General features: G+C 35.7%; 1 protein-coding gene across 23 annotated transcripts in view; it reads right to left on the bottom strand.

The window, feature by feature from the left end:
* Nucleotides 1-17,924, bottom strand: part of KTN1 (kinectin 1) — a 101,348-nt gene that overhangs the window by 22,654 nt on the left and 60,770 nt on the right. For 14 of the 23 annotated variants that reach the window (XM_070594193.1, XM_070594201.1, XM_070594204.1 and 11 more), the window contains 14 exons: nt 12,362-12,396; nt 11,851-11,941; nt 11,119-11,187; nt 10,467-10,504; nt 9,676-9,766; nt 9,459-9,527; nt 8,305-8,342; nt 7,609-7,699; nt 7,460-7,528; nt 6,940-6,977; nt 4,229-4,319; nt 3,472-3,540; nt 2,384-2,421; nt 544-634 (listed from right to left, as the gene is read on the bottom strand). In XM_070594193.1, coding sequence (XP_070450294.1) covers nt 544-634; nt 2,384-2,421; nt 3,472-3,540; nt 4,229-4,319; nt 6,940-6,977; nt 7,460-7,528; nt 7,609-7,699; nt 8,305-8,342; nt 9,459-9,527; nt 9,676-9,766; nt 10,467-10,504; nt 11,119-11,187; nt 11,851-11,941; nt 12,362-12,396 — 918 coding nt within the window. The remainder of the gene's footprint in view (nt 1-543; nt 635-2,383; nt 2,422-3,471; nt 3,541-4,228; nt 4,320-6,939; nt 6,978-7,459; nt 7,529-7,608; nt 7,700-8,304; nt 8,343-9,458; nt 9,528-9,675; nt 9,767-10,466; nt 10,505-11,118; nt 11,188-11,850; nt 11,942-12,361; nt 12,397-17,924) is intronic. The other 9 variants (XM_070594198.1, XM_070594207.1, XM_070594210.1 and 6 more) reach the window with 1 other exon arrangement.

Below are 17,924 nucleotides of genomic sequence, written 5' to 3'. Positions count from 1 at the left end.
GCTTAGGGCACTATCCCTACCCATTCCAGCATAAATGTATTCAGGTTCTGAGGCCTCTACCATGCTTAATTATCAAAATCTGAACCACCTCTCAGTTTAAAGAGGGAGGCTCCAGAAGTCTTTGAAAGACACTTAACCGAGTTTGAATTCTGGCATACTTTTAGTTTACAAAATGGCTAACCCAATCAAAATAAGAGGAAACGCCTTCCATTTTAACATACTGACATGAAAGAATAATTTTTCCAAATAAAAGTTCAACAGAAAGTCAACTGTATTCTAGTAAAAAAACTGAAGCTGTAATAATTATAGCATTGACATTTAAAATGATATTCAGAAGTGTACAAATTGGTCTTTTCATTTATTCATTAAAAAAATCTGCTCTCCAATAAATGATTACCCCAAAAAGCTACACACAAAACAGTACTGTCTTACAAGATTAAGAAGAAATCTAAAGTAAAAGCAGGCTAAAAAAGAAATTCTGAACCATGCTACTTCAGTGAAGCGATAAAAAGAAAAGCTTCATTCTGATAAAGACTTGCTCACATTGTTTTTCTTCCTCTGGTGTTCAACAGCGTCTGTCAAAGAAGCCAATTCTTTCTGGAGACCAGTTATTTCTTTCTCTCTTTCTGAAATTCTAAACCAAAACATGGATACATACAGCAGTATTTTAGGTAAACAGTGAATACAATATTTTTTACCACAAAATAAAAACAGCAAGTAGATGATGCTTTGAAAAACGCATTAACTTGACAAGCAAACTCTTTAAGCTTAGCTACTGTTATCACGAAAGCCCATCTATGAATTTTTATTTTCAGAAATGATTTTTTAAATAAATTTTTACAATATGACATGCTGACAATCGTGCTAAAGAGAAATCTTCCCCTAAGAAACAGTTCATGAATACATGAACTGCTGTAAGTAGGTATTCCTATTTTTATCTGAGGCAATCAAGCAGCTATTTTTGGAAGAGTGGAAACTGATGTAGAAGCTCTCCCGGAAGTACATTCTTCTTTTTCCAGAAGGTAATGAAACCAGTTATGACTTTCTTCAAGCGGCTAACCCCCAACAACAGTAAGATATTAAGGTGAGGTAGGTATTCTCGTCATTTTCATAACAGTCTCAGGATTCATGTTTTTCTGGTTCCATCTCATGAGCTAGTTATTTCCCAGAAATGCAGAAAGTAATGGCAAAAATTCACAATTCAGTTCCGTTACACTTGAGAGCAGCCTGGGTAGACAGTTAAATTACAAACAGCTCTTCCCTAACAATCAGGTCCTATATAAGGAGTTGGCAAACTAGGGCTCTGGGCCCAACCCACAGTCAGTTTTTGTACGGCCCTCTAGCCAAGAGCTAATCTTACACTATTAAAGGACTGTTTAAGAAAACAGTATGAAACAGAGACCTATGTGGCTCACAAAGCCTAAAATATTCACTATCAGCCCATTCATAGAAAAAGTTTCTTGAGCCTTGTTCTACATAGTCAAACTCAAGACTCAATTGAACAGTAAATAATTCTAAATTAGTAAATCACTAACTCTAGAAACAAGTCAAGATGGAAGGACATTTAGCTTACTTGTATCACCTAATATACTTACTGTAGCTGACATTTAACAGGTCAAAACATACCTACTTATCTGAAATGACCTTAAAGGTAGCCTCTTAGAGAAAAATACAGGCCAACAATATAAGAAAAATGTTTCAGTAAAAACAAGTCTCCTTAAAAGGCAGCAACCAGGGGCTGGCCCAGTGGCGTAGTAGTTAAGTTCACATGCTCTGCTTCAGCAGCCTGGGGTTCACGGGTTCAGATCCCATGTGCAGACCCTACACGTCATTCATCAAGCCATGCTGTGGTGGCATCCCACATACAAAACAGAGGAAGACTGTCTTGGATGTTAGTTCAGGGATAATCTTCCTCAAGCGAAAAAGAGGAGGACTGGCAATGGATGTTAGCTTAGGGCCAATCTTCCTCATCAAAAGAAAAAAAAGAACCATCACCATAAAGATTATGAGATTTTTTAAAAATGCAGACACTAAACCAAAATTTGCATAATTCAATTCCATAATACCAGGAGGAGAACTGAAATAATTTAAGATAAATTAGTAAAGCCTTCAAAGTACAGTTTAATTTGATTAGATGTTTTCTGAATGCCTGAAAAATCAAAATCTCCCTCAACAAAATATTCAAAGAAATCCAAATACCATAAAAAAGTACATTAGCTCAAAGGCACAGCTAAGCTCTATGGAGGGGCAGTTCAAGAAATCTAAATAGAACTGTAAAAATTAGGTGACCATTTGCAGTTACATTAAATTGCTTTTCTGAGCACCATTTAGCACATAAAAACAGTTATCACTTCCCAAACTGTGAATCAAAATTATTACTTACACTTTTAATAGTTCTTCATGAGGGGGAAAAGAAGATGCCTATTAAAAGAGTTAAATGTTATTTCAAAATAAAGTTCTCCAAAGGACTTCAAAAGATTAAAACTCTTCTCAGATATAAATTAAGACAACACCAAAGGTAAAAACACCATATATTCTATATTCCCATCACCAAGGAATTCTAATAAAAACACTGACAAATTTATAAACTGTACTGAGTGCTAATCAACCCTTCACTATCACTACATACTTCAAATCTTCATCTAACAAGGATTTACTAATTTCCTACGTGTGCAAAGCACTGAATTAATATCTTAAATTTTCATACTGTATAATTCATATCTGACTACATTAAGCTTTCAAAAGTCAAAAAACTATCATAAATTAAGTCAAAAGAAAAACTACGAAAAGTTAGTTAACGTGCATGTAACAAAAAGTTAATTTTCCATAATATGTAACAGCACATAGCCTTTCACATATGGTCTTTACTCCTTGACTACAACCTCCCAAACTCAACTACCGAGAGCTTCTTGTTGACAAGGACTCACATTCTTTTGCCCCTCAAAACACTTTCTAATTTACCCATATACATTCATAAAATAAAGAATATTTTGGTAACATCTTTTAAAAGCACATTTTTTTTTTTATATTTAGCAAGCAGAGTTTTCCCTTAAAAATTGTTTTCAATAGTGGTAAACTACTACTTCTAACATTACACATCCCTCAGCTTCCCTTCGATGCCGGATGTTCTGTTTGGGAAGGGAGGGAGGACACACACGTGTTTACACTGACCTCCACAGGATTCTGACTTGCTAAGAAAAGCATTTTAGAGGATCTGAAAACATACACACAAATACGTAACAGACCTGGAATACAGACACTGATATTATTTGTGGGTACTTTATAGATTGTATATTATTTTATCTTGGATATGGCATAGCAAATTACTTTGTTTTTTGGAAATTTGATAAACATTTATAAATAAAACAACATATACCTTATTCTCAATGAAAAGGCAAATGGTAAAGAACACTTAGGCAGTCACAGATTTTTTACCACATAATAAAAGGCAAGCCAGCTACTAGTGCCTACCTGTTGGTAGTTCTGTTGCTTAAGTTGCTCAATTTGGGATTTAAACAATTTGTTTTCATCTTGTATCTCCTATTTAAAAAACAAATTAAACATGAATACCCGAACAGAGATTTTTATTTTCTACAAAACTTCTGAAACATATCACACAAGCCAGGAGAATTCTAAAATAGTGATAATTTTATAAGGGTATAGGGGCCGGCCCTGTGGCATAGCAGTTAAATTTGGCGTGCTCCACTTCAGCGGCCCAGAGTTCACGGGTTCAGATCCTGGGCACGGATCTACACACTGTTCATCAAGCCATGCTGTGGCAGCGACCCACATAGAAAGTAGAGGAAGACTGGCACAGACATTAGCTCAGAGAGAATCTTCCTCAAGCAAAAAGAAGACTGGGAACAGATGTTAGGTTAGGGCCAATCTTCTGCACCAAGGGAAAAAGAAAAGTTAAAGATAGAAATGTGCTTATGTGGAAAGATCTCAAAAACGTTATCAATAGAGGGGAGCAAACTACAAAAGTGTGTATGGTTAAACACAGTATGTTTAAAAAAATAAGTATACACACACACATCTTATGCATGGACACTTCTCAAAAAGATATATAAACACTTGATAGTACTTATCTCTGCGGAATGAGATCCAGTATGTGGGTAGGAGGGAAAGTCAATCTGGATTCTATTTTCTTTCATACTAGTTAAAATTGTTTTAAAACATGCAAAAACAATAATTCACACAATAATTAATTTTAAGTAAACATATTCACCTGTAACAACTTTGTTTTGCTAGAAAGATCACTCTCCCTCTCTTTTAGCATAGTTTCTACTCTCTTCATTTCATTTTCCTTTTCTTTCAACCTAGAATTTTTACAAAGACTTTATATTTAGTTATATACATAAAAAAGGACAACCAGACTGCAATATCTCTAAGGAAAAAAGACAGCAGAACCAACGCCTATCAGCTCTTTCTCCTCACATCACATCAACTTATAAATTTGTCTTAGGGGCTGGCCCTGTGGCCGAGCGGTTAAGTTTGCACACTCCATTTGGGCGGCCCAGGGTTTTGCTGGTTCGAATCCTGGGCACAGACATGGCACAGCATGTCAGGCCATGCCGAGATGGCATCCCACATGCCACAACTAGAACGACCCACAACTAAAAATACACAACTACGTGCCGGGGGGCTTTGGGGAGAAAAAGGAAAAATAAAATCTTTAAAAAGAAAATTAAAAAAAAAAAATTTGTCTTAAAAGACAGTATTTCCAGAATCATTCAACTCAAAGTCCAGTACATCCTAAAACTGTTCTAGTTTATTTCCTACTTAACATTTCTTAAGGAAGTATGGTTTTATCTAAGAGAAAAATCTAAAATAAAAGCCATCTTGATTGACCCTGGAGCCTACAATATGCCCAATCCTTTCTGCTGAATAGATGCTATACATTATTTAACCTGGTTCACCCTTATCTAACACAAGTCTTACTATATCTAGTCCAAGTGAATCCCAATTGCCCTTGTCATCCCAAGCAACAGACCTCTAGCATTAACACTTAACACTATTAAAAGGATCAGTTTAACTGTCTATTTCCTCAGGGCAGGAAACCATGAGCCATTTCAGTATTCCCAGTGCCAGAGGGCAGATAACAGGCTCTCAAGTATTTGCTGATTTTCACCCTACCTTAATCTAGAAAGAATTTCAAGATGTTTACAGGTCTGCATTAAACAGCATACATGAAGAATGGGATTAAAAAATGAAAAAACCCAGGGGCCGGCCCAGTGGTGCAGCCATTAAGTTTTGCACATTCTGATGTGACGGCCCAGGGTTCACCAGTTCAGATCCTGAGAGCAGACGTGGCACCGCTTATCAAGCCATGCTGTGGCAGGCGTCCCACATATAAAGTGGAGGAAGATGGGCACGGATGTTAGCTCAGGGCCAGACTTCCTCAGCAAAAAGAGGAGGATTGGCAGCAGATGTTAGAACAGGGCTAATCTTCCTCAAAAAGAAAAGAAAAAACCCAGCAAACCTTAAATATATTTTGCTAAGTGAAAGAAGCCAATCTGAAAAGGCCACATACTATATAATTCCAACTATATGACATTCCGGAAAAGGCGAAATTATGGACACAGTAAAAAGATGAGTGGTTGCCAGGAATTTGGGAGAGGGGGTGGTTGGAGGCAGGGAGGCATGAATAGGTGGAGCACAGGAGATTTTTAGGACAGTGCAACTAATTTTTATGATACTGTAATGAGGGATACATGTCATTATACATTCATCAAAACCCATAAAATGCACAACACAAAGAGTGAGCTCTAATGGAAACTGGACTTTAGGTAATAACAGTATATCGATATTGGCTGATGAGTTAGTAACAAATTTACCACACTAATGCAAGATGTAACTAAGGGAAATGCAAGAAGGGGGTATAGAGGAACTCTGTACTTTTCTCTCAATTTGTTCTGTGAACCTAAAACTGATCCCCCCACCAAAAAAATTCTATTAATTAAAAAAAGAAAAGAATATGAGGTAAAATAAATGTCAAATCACATACTTTAATGATCTATATAATTACTACAGATAGGCCACAAATGTGTCTTTAAGCTTTCTATTAACAAATGAGACAAAAGCACCTCAACAGTTAAACAACGTCCACTAGATAAACAATTAGTCGTACAAATGAGCAATCTTACTGCCAAAAACAGACATCCCTTTTGTCTTCATAAAGACAATCACCTAATAAATATCCTCAATATCTTAATTTTAAAAACACAGCTTCAAAAGGCCACTTCTTAAACATCAATAAAGACTGATGGCATCACATCAAAGCAAAATCTCTCAAAGGCAATTGTATAGGGACCAAAAAGAGGAAGTCCAGACACTGTTCTCACCACTGCAGACTGATATAGCTTAAGAAAACAGACTTTATAGGATAAAAAATGTTTTAGGAGAAACATCTACAAAGACTGTTAACTCCTATGCTGATCAGATTCAATATTTTTACTATTCAGCACAGCATAACTGAGATGATAACAGACACTATTTTCCCCAAAAAGCAAGTTACTTTTATAGAAAGATTCAATATTCATCATCGAGATTATGGCTAAGATTATCTTCTGGTTAATTCAGAGATGTTATTCTTTCAAATACTAAAAGGATTTTAATTTGAAACAAATTTAACCTCTCTTTACAATAATTGCATAATTTGTTTAAAAAGCAAACAAATAAAACCAGTTTCAGCAGAAAGACTATTTCAGACAATGGGCTGGAGAGGTTTAGAAAGGGCCGAGCCTCCAGGCCACTGAAAGCACTCCAATGGCCTCCGTTTATTCCAGCAAACAGAGACGGAGCGCGTCTGCCTCTGGACCACAACTCCTCCTTAACAAGAAAGCTAACTAACGATGCAGAAGAAACTCATCGTAATGTTCAAGCTCACTCTGGAAAACAATGACAAGTTTCTCTTTAAAATGCTGGCTAGAAACTTACACAGTCTCAAGTTCTTCAAATCGTGATGCAGAACATGCCTAAAAAACAGATGCACAGTTTTAATTTTAACATCAAAAAATAGCAGGAACTACAACATATATACATATACATAGAATCACTCACCAATACAATAAAAACATAATTATATGTGGCAAATTTAAGATTGGGCCATTTATAAAAGAAAGACAATGAATTTTCTTTATTTAACTTAATTTTTAATATCCATTTCTTAAAGGATTACAGATTAATATACCAATTAAACACAGACACAAGGATGAGCTTAAGAGTCCACCTGAAAAAGTAAAGATAGGAAATGCTTTTAGGCTTAGGTTGACAAATCAGGCAGTAATAGACCTGACAGGGAAAAAAGTTAACTTATTCTATCAAAAACAACAAAACTATGGTACAATAATAATTTTTATAGAAAAGAAACTGAAAGAACATATTAATTCTTTACTTTCTAGTAAAATAAAGATTTCCCTTTTTTTTATGTAATATGCTGATAACATTTATACGATACCTCTTTCAAGTTATGTTGCGCTACCTCCTGAACATGAGCTTTTAAAGATTCATTTTCTTCTTGAAGATCCTGGGGAAAAAAAAAAAGGTATGAATTAAATTGACATTCAAGTATAAACAAGGTGTTTCCTTTTGTTTTTAACTTCTCACCTGTAACCATTTTCCCTTCTTGGCTAGGTCCTTCTCCTTCTCTTCTAAAAGAGTCTTCATGGCATGCATCTGTTCCTCCTTTCCTTTTAACCTAACAGTAAGTTAACAAGAACTATCAATGAAAATGTTACATGACTATTCAAAGCAAACTGAAAGCTGGACAAGTATTTTTAGGTGCTACTCACAGCCCAAACTGATTAAAACAAACTAAAATATAAATATGTCAAGTATAAAGGCACACAAGATTTCGGAAATATCAAATTGAGCAGTGTAGGGTGAGCAGAGAAAACAGTCCCCTCTGTCACTGAAGAACCAGGGGCCTCTCCCTCACCCCACGCCACCCTGTTTACGTCAACCAGCAAATTCAGACAGCTTCGCACAACTGGTTTGGGTATGAAATACAGAGCCGGTTTCACAGTGGCTATCAAAATGGGCACAGAGCAACATCTCAGTTTAAGGTCATATCCAGATTACAAATCATGAAAAATAAAACTTCCACTCTATCCCCTTCCCATCAAAAACCTATAGGTTAAATCCTAATGAAAAACTTAAAACCTTAAGGCCTTTTGGTGACAGAATTTGATATTCTCTAAAATATTACTTGAAATCACATAAAAAGCAGCTATGATTTTCATTATATTGTATTTAACTTGTGGAAAAGAGACATTAACAGTAAACGAGAGAAATGGTACTTACAAGTTCTGAAGCTCTTGAACTTGAGAAGTGATGGATAACTGAAATACAAAGAAAAAAGCAGGAAAAAAAGCAATTCATAATCCTTTCAATTTACCTTATTAAGCTTTATGATAAACTTTCAAATGAGTACACTTCAAATTACGAAGATCCTAGCTGAATTATTCATGCCAAAATGAGATGTGTTTCGATTTAACCTTCACTCGACTCTAACGACAGTAACAAATTAAAAAGATAAGGGGAGGGGAGTGGCAAGGAATGTAGTTATGAATAATAAGTCTAAGTAATGTGATCCTTCTAAAACTGTGACAATTCAAATATGAACTGTCCGCATGCCTCCTACCATGTCAGAGCTCTTCTCCTTTCCAGTCTTCAAGGCCAGCTAGTCTACACCGTCTGCCTTTAATCTCCTTTCCTCATCACATGCAGTCCAATAGTACCTTCTAGCCCCTCCTGTCTTCTCACAGTCCCTCTTCAGATCGTGGCTCAGATGTTAGTGCCTCGCGAGAAGACTTCCCTGAACTCTTAGTCTATATTAGAAGAGTCTGATCTTTTCATCATACCCTGTTTCACTCAACACATTATGTCCAATCACTAATATAGCATTCCGACAAGTAGGAGGAACTCAATATGTATTGTCGAATGAATCTGTTGGATGAATGAGTCATCTCCTCCACACAATCTCACCATTTTTTCAATGAAGCCTTGTCAGATTAAATTCCCCAAAACCCATCTATTTCCAGTAACCACATCTACCTCAGAAATCCCCCAATGAAATTTGTACTTTGTTCCACAGGCAAAGGCTCAGCAATACATATTCTATAACAAAACATTCTGATCCATGCAGTGTTAAAAAAAGAATAGAAAAGGTTAAAAAAAGATCTACCAAAGTGTTTTGTGTTTTAAGTCAGCAAACTAAAATAAAACATTAATACACTTTCTAGAAAAGAATTTTTAACAGTTAAAAGATATATTGATCAAAATATCAAGAACACTTTCTCAAATCAGGCAAAAAAATAAAAAGCACATAACCCAATATACTTACAGAACACTATTTAAAAGTTTTTTTCTGAGTAACAAGAAAAAAACCCAAACAGCTCATAAATACACATACATACACTAACAAATCTGTCATGCTATGGCTCTGGGATTTTTACCTGTTGAGCCTTTTCAAGCTGGATATTTCCTATTTCTTCTTTTAGAGCCTCTATTTCCTGTTTCAAATCCTTGACAATGACAAAACAGACAAGATTGGACAATGGAAACACAGAAATTGACATAAAATGCAATGTACAGACAAACACACAAAATTAAATGATATTCACTAAAGTCGGTAAACAAAAAAACAAAACACAGTTTTCTCTCTCCCAATACCTGAATAGTTTTCTCCTTATTAGCAACTTTGAGAAGTTCAGCTTCCAGAAGCTCTTCCACAGACTTGATCTTTCCATCTTTTTCATGGATCCTTAGACAAAGAAATACAGTATTAAACTTGAATAGAAATCATCAAGATCCACCAACTAAGGTATAAAGCACTGATCTATGAATAGGCTCACCAAATCAACTCTTCTCATTTTAGTAAAACAGCAACATTATCTTGCAGACACAATGGGGAAAAAAATACTTAAAGCTCTTCCTAAATGAGAATCAATCAGTAACTAGCAGATGGCTGAAGCCCATGCACACGAGAAGCAGCTAGTTAGTGCACAGGGAATCTAAGATGAGTAACCCTGAAGAACACTGGGGGGAATCGAACTCCTCTCAACAACACTGGCTTCTAGGGCTCTGAGGGCTCTGGCAGAACTTACACACGACTATGGCATTAAACTGTGAGACACCTCGAGAAGAGGATGCAGGCAAGGAACTGCTCTCTCTAGCCAACATGACCTGTTCTTCAACAGTTCCTATGCAGAAGCGGAAAATTAACTATTTGATGCCATAAGTTAAGAAAAATAAATGGAATCAATTAGAAAAATAGATTTTTTAACAATCACATTGCACTGGGAAAGCACAGCTAAGTTTCCTTATTCCATCAATGAAAAATTCTAGAGTGAAGGTTAAACTAAGATACATCAGCTATCTCGATTGCACAATAAAACAAGATTCATGAGCACTAAGAAAATGGACCAAGAGAGAAAGACTAGTTTAATAATGTCATCACTTACACTTTCTTAAGTTCTTCAACTAGAGATGCAAAAGAAACCTAGAAATAGAAAGGTATCCCACTTAGCAATGGGCTGAAAATATAAATGGGTCAGAAATAGAAACGTATGCTATCCTTAAATTTTCCACTACACCAAAATCCAAATGGAAAAAGCAAACGCAGGAATTAATTCTTCCTAGATTTTTTTAATGCCATAATTATGAAAATAAAAAGCTCTTTGAAAACAAGCAGCTTTAAAGCTACTTACGATAAATGTAGGCCAAAACCAAAAAAAACAGATAAGTGTTAAAATTACTGAATTAATAAGTCTAACCAGATAAAGAGAAAATACAACTAGGAAATTGCCTAATTTCAGGTAGCCTTTTACTTTTCAGTCTTACTTTATATTTTCACTTAAACCTGTTATCGCTGTAGTTAAGCAACGACATCCTATCAAGAGTACTCTACCCAGTGCCTGGCATACAGCCAGCATCCAGTAAATTGCAGCCTCCGTTACTGATAATCAAGTCACTAATAATTCACAGATTAAAACCATAATTGACAAATTCCACGTTGGAGAAGGGAGAGAGAGACAAACAACAGACTTGCTATGTTTGAATGTGACAGGTTTGTCCATCATTTAGAAGAGTTGCAAGATCTACTAAATACATTACCTGATCATTCTGCTTAGCCTTTAATTCTTGAACTTCTTTCGTCAGAGATGAATTTTCTGTTCTTATTGCCTTTTTCAAAGACACATAAGCACAACATACTTTCATATTCTGAAAAAATAACTAGCTTCAAAATATACTAGCTTCTCATTTTTCTTTAGCTGCTTCCTTTCCTCTCTGGAATATCCAGAAATCTCACTTGTTCCACATGTCCACAATTTTCTAACTTCTAGAGCTAGCCAAACGGATTTTTAATTCAATTATTCCCACAAGTATCTCTACGTATGTTTCCACAACATCAAAACCACATAGTACACCACTTCTCTCCCTAAGCTCATATACAGCTTCTAGCTTATTTCTTCCAGCAACCCTCTCCTAATCGAGCCGGTTAAGGCTAAGGATAACCCTAAGAGAGAAGTGCAGTCTCCCCTTTCCCTGGCTTCCAATACGATTCCATGTCTGCTAGTCATCGTTTGGGCATGGGTGGAGGTGAGGAAGCAGACAATACAAACCATAACAAGAGAATCTACTATATTAAGGCAGTGAATGCTACAATCAACTATGCATTTTTGTATTTCTAATCTTAAATATAATGAAAAACGTTATATAAATTTAAAAAATGTAGGTAACTAATATTAAGTCTAAAAGCTATGGGGAAAATTACACAAACTACAGTGAAATCCCTTCTTGTTCACTGAATAATCACAAGGAAAATAAATTTACAAAATGCTTTACATTCAGTTCCTCCTCCTTGGTGGCCACCTGAATGAGTCCAGTTTCAAGTAATTCTTCCACAGTCTTCAACTTCTCATCTTTTTCCTGAATGCTGAAATTGTAAACGTAAAACATACGTATGAAGTAGTTTTCAAGGTAAATGATATCATTCCTAAATATTTTACATGGACCAACTCCTGTGTCCATTGTTCCTTATAAACTTTTCATCCTAGAAAGGTTTCTGAGGATCTCTGATCATGGTCTAAGGGGTACTTCCTTTTTACTAATAAGTAAAATGTGCTCAACTAATTCATGCTTACATGCTAGCCTAAACAAATAAATCACTGCCACACGACACCCACAAACCTACTGTAACCCCAAATCAAATCAATCAATAGCACAACACTTCTCTTCCATCATGAAGTACAAAGAGAATTTTAAGAATCTAGATTAACGTAGTTAATAACTCTGTTATCTCAGATTTGGTAGAAATGAGTCACTAAAATATAAAAAGAAAATTTTAAACTCTTACCATTTTTCCATTTGTTCCACAACATCTTTACTAGGCTAAAATAAAAATCACCAAAAAATAAAGTTTAATTTTACCAAGTGTGCGTGAGGTAAAACTAGTTTAGAAATAGAATTCTAAAAATTGTTTAGCTCTAATTAGATCTGAAATTTAGGAAGATGATCCATGTTTGAAGACTGCTAATAATTACAGAATTACTTAATTCATAAAACATAAGATAGAAAAGAAGCAGCTACACAAAAGACACAGAAAAAGATGAAGTATAAAATGGGCTGGCAAAATGAATTAGAACCTTATGAATAATTTTTTAATTACCATAAAACACAATTTTAAGGATAAAAGAAGAATCTGCCTTACTTCCTTTACATTAATTCAATTCTTCAAATATAAAAAATCCAAGGCTCTGAGGCCTCACAGGCCAGGAAAAAGGCTTTGTTCTTTCTTTTTATAAATTCTTTTTTTTTTTCACTTTTAAAACTAAGGTATAACATTTATATAGGCAAGTTCACAAATCTTGTGTACAAATCAACGGATTCTTAACATGTATATATTATGAAACCACCACCCAGATCAAAATATATGGAATGCTTTAACACTGACTGTAAATTGCAACACATGAACACATTCCCCTTGCAAAACATTAAAACATCACATGTAAGCTGAGCCCTGCCTTTGATCGCTCCCTCCCACACCCCTCCGTATACACAAAAGACCCCAATGTCATTATTTATTGCATTCAAAAGTGGGGCCTCCTCCTCAGCATTCCCAGGCCTTCAGGCAGCTAAGCAGCCTGATAAAACGGGTGTGGGGTTTTTTTCCTTTGAACATTCTCTTCCAACCGTCTTATACCCTACCTGCTCTTTCCTAATTTTCCTGGTTTCTCAGTTGTTTCCAATTTTACCACAACTATTTTTCACAAATACTATTAATTTTTCCATTTCCAAATCCAAGTCCTAAAATTCCACTTCTTACATATTTCTAAAGTTAATCCCCTTTTCTTCAATGCCTTAAGTTAGGTCCTCAACTCTACTCATCTCAAATACCACAATATCCTAATTATTCTCCCTGCGCCTCTAGGCCGTAAGAATTATTTTGTGAGGGGTAGAGGAAAACCTTTCCAATGGGAAAAAATTTTCCTACCATCAGAAAGCAGATAAGAGCTGTCAAAAGTATACTAAATCAGGTTTATAAACTGTGAAAAATAAATCACGCAATAATTTATAAAGCTTTCATCAAGATGGTTTTTGTCCATCTCTATTTTTGCTGAATGCCATCTCACACAAAAACTTAATACAAAATTTATAACTATGTATGGTGATGGACTTATTGTGGTGTTCATTTCACAATATATACAAATGTCAAATCATTATGCTGTACATCTGAAACTAACATGTTATATGTCAACTGTATCTCAATAAAAAAAGACTACACTATTAAGTCCAAGTTAGCTGCATTTTAATCATTTAGTTGTATTCTATCTTTAGACCTACATACACCCCCCAACATAAGTTCAGACACCTCATTGGACACCAGAGTGATCTAAAATTCTAGACAAAATGCTTATTCATTCTTACAATACCCTGAGTGGATTACCCACATGCTAGATCAAGTTCATGGTCCTTAATACAGCATAGAAAGTCCTTCACGATTAGGCTCTGGTAAATCTTTCCCTACTCCTTATGCGTCATAATTTGCACTTCTGCAATATATCAAAATGCTCCAAATATGCCAATTTTGCCACACATTGCCATGACTTTTTTTTTTTAAAGATTGGCACCTGAGCTAACATCTGAGGCCAATCTTGATTTTTCTTCTTCTTCTCGCCAAAGCCCCCGAGTTCTTAGTTGTATATTCTAGCTGCAGGTCCTTCTGGCTCTGCTATGTGGGATGCTGCCTCAGCATGGCCTGGTCCACGCTCAGGATGCGAACCGGCAAAACCCCAGGCCGCCAAAGCAGAGCCCACGAACTCAACCACTTGGCCATAGGGCCGGCCCCTGCCATGACTTTCAGCACTGTATCCCCTCAACCTGGATTGCCCCTTAGCTGTTTGGCAAATTTACGGCCATGTTTCAAAATCAGGTTTAGCTGAACCCCTCTTTCTGCGGCACCTCTTGACCTTCGCTCTCCTGATAGAATTCATTATCTCTTCCTCTAAACCTGTACACGCAGTTCAAGAATTTTATTCATCACCCTGCTCTGTTATGCATCCCTCTCCACACTGAGCCATATTCTTGAGGGCAGGAACCAAGTCTTTTTCATCTCTGTAGCCTCAGCATGTAGCACAGTATCTAGCATATACTCAATTAGTAAATATTTAATGAACTCAGTTTCCTTTAACAAGGTCACAGTTTACAAATACTCTTGGTCAACTGCTCATCAAATATGAAATTGCACAAAACTGACCCAGCTTAGTATCTATCCAACATTTTTACTTTATATATTATTGGTCTAATCCAATCCAATTTTTTTCTCCCTAGATGATTTTCAAAACCACATATTATACAATAATGAATGCTTCTGCAATAAAATGCAACCAGGCAACAGGGCAAATAGAAAAAACTTCCTACTCCTATAGTTTTTACTTAATAATCTTGATCATTGAATTTTAAAAATCTATTAGAATAAGAAGTCATGCTGCTCCTTTGCTAAAAAAGTCAAGAAGTTCAAACAAACAAGATATCTCAGAACTCTTCCCCCAAGGAAATTTTATTTTATTCTGAATAAATGAGATCTTAGTATCTGACTTATTTACATCATCTATCCCCAGGCCTATCTCCAAATGGAGGCTGCCCTCCTTTAATTTATAAAAAGGTTATCCTTACCTGGTATCTGTTGCCTTTCTGCTTTCTACACCTGAAGAAACAACAGCTTGGCACCATTACTGGTTTCTGCTTCAATAAGCTCAATCTTTTCCTCCAGGATAAAAATCCATGGGGCAAAAGGACTGAATTTTTTTTACATAACTAAACTGTTTCTCTCTCAACTGTCATTTGGAATTCTGACTGCTGGGTAGGAAGAGGTTAAAAAAAGGTGGAAATGAAAGAAGTTAAAATTATACTAATCTTTATGTCTTCTTTCACTAGCAATAAAAATGACCAGAGAAAAAGCAAAGGAGATGGTTCTTTGGTCTGTCAAGATGAGAAAGGTAAGTCACAACTACAATCAAAAACATAACATCACAGGGGCTGGCCCCGTGGCCGAGTGGTTAAGTTCGTGCGCTCCGCAGCAGGCGGCCCCGTGTTTCGTTGGTTCGAATCCTGGGCGCGGACATGGCACTGCTCATCGAACCACACTGGGGCAGCGTCCCACATGCCACAACTAGAGGGACCCACAACAAAGAACACACAACTATGTACTGGGGGCTTTGGGGAGAAAAAGGAAAAAAATAAAATCTTTAAAAAAAAAAAAAACATAACATCACAGTCATGTTTTCTACTACCAGAAAAAAAAAGAGCTTTTAGAACAACAAGAAAAATTCTAAGAATTACCAAAGAGCAAATCTTAAATTAGCACCAAATGAATTTCTCCTCTTATCAAATAATTCTTTTAAATAAATCAAAAAAATCTGGCTATGAAATTTTGTTCTGTGGACAGTTCTTCATTAAACTAGTCTTCATAAGAAAAACCCATCTCATGCTAAAAATTATCTTAACAGAATACCTAAAAGTACACAGAAACCTTATAGTAGTTAGAAGGCTGACTCAAAAGGCAAGAATTACAGGATTTTTTTTAGTATGATCTCCCATGCCAATGATAGGGAATTTTATATGAGATATTAGAACGGCAATTCTTAGGGCATCATGTTATCTTTAAGGAAAATAAAAATTTAAGGTTAGTGATTTTACTTTTGTGTAATGATGGAGAATACCATTTTTAGTACAGAACAAAAGTTACAAGATTTTTAAAGACTCAGGTTTTCTGTTTAAACCTAGGTAAGAGTTACCAGCACCTTTAATACTGGAATTCTAGAACAGTTTCTGGTCATTTGTTTTACCTCCCATGAAGTTAATTTTAGAAAGTTTAGAACTTTATATATTGAAATAGGTATTCCAGAATCTCTGATAACCAACTCACAAAAACTACATTCTGCTTTTCTGGGTAAGAATTAATACAACCAAAAAACATTGATCATATTTTATCTAATTCAAGTCATCAATGTTGCATCTCACAATTGGTATTTTATGTAACATTAAAAATTAAAAATGCTGCCAACTAAACTGTAACCAGAGACTCTAAGATACATCCAGACTTTAGAGATGATAAATTGAGGGGGAGAAAAAAAATCTTACAATTGATAAACTGTCATATCTCTTATAAGCTATACCACAACAAAGAGAAATAAGAATGAGATTTAAGAACAAGACTTAAATAACCATTTTAGGATTACAGTGGCATAAAGTCACATCTCTGTACTAAATATCACCTGTTCAGCATTTTCTCCTCTATTACCTTTAGTTAGCTAGGGTAAGGCATATAAAAAGTAATAAAGAGGGGCCAGCCCAGCAGCGTGGTGGTGAAGTTTGTACGCTCAACTTCAGCAGCCCAGGGTTTGTGGGTTTGGGTCCCAGGCACAGACCTACACACTATTCATCAAGCCATGCTGTGGCAGCATCCTACATACAAACACTGGAGGAAGACTAGCACAGATATTAGCTCAAGGACAATCTTCCTCAAGCAAAAAGAGGAAGACTGGCAATAGACATTAGCTCAGGACCAATCTTCCTCACCAAAAAAAGTAATAAAGATTACGCAAAGCACTTAATATCGTAAGTGGATTATTTCTCAACAAGTGAACATATGTTAACAAAATACTTCCAAGGTATTTGGCACATCTACTTACACCAATTCAGTACCTGCATAAATGTTAATTTTAAAATAAAAAAGAAAGCATGCATCTGCTAAAGGAAGTGGTATCATTTGCAGTAACTTACATTTCAGCTTCTAATAAAAACTACATTCCAAAAATTTAAGTTTTAGAGAAACATGCAAAGCTTCTAATATGTCATCTAATATCAAGAGTTCTAGAATATTTTTAAAAACTGGAATTTGAAGAGTTGTGCAGGAGAGGAGTATGAAAGCAACTCTTAGGATTAGCCATGGAATGGACATCACCTGGGGCTCTCATCTATGGAGCCATGCTTATTCAGGCTGCTATAGTTTTGACGGCTTGCTATAAATATAGAAAAAAGACTGATGGCAGCAGCGGGTGGAGATGAAATGGAAAAAGTACAAATTCTAAGGGAAAAGAATTAAGGTTTAAGATGCTATATGCAAAGCACAAGGCTAAGCATTATACATAAACTTCCCCATGTAAGCCTGACAAACTGATGATGTAAATAAAATCTCAGTGTGAAAGCTTGGAATGAGAGATCTCAGAAAGGGTAAGTAATGTGATCAACATCACTCTGCTTTTAAGTGCTGGTAGTAGGTTTCAAACCCATATTCTTTTTAAGAAACCACGCTGCCTACAGAAAAAAAGTCAGGCTCCAAAAGTCTAACAAATTTTATCCTGAGGGCCAAATATATCAAAAAGACCTAAATCTTTTTATATATCCTATTACACTTT

The sequence above is a fragment of the Equus przewalskii genome, chromosome 25, assembly GCF_037783145.1.
Source record: "Equus przewalskii isolate Varuska chromosome 25, EquPr2, whole genome shotgun sequence".
Classification (NCBI taxonomy): Eukaryota; Metazoa; Chordata; class Mammalia; order Perissodactyla; family Equidae; genus Equus; species Equus przewalskii.
This window is presented reverse-complemented; position numbering and strand designations above follow the sequence as displayed.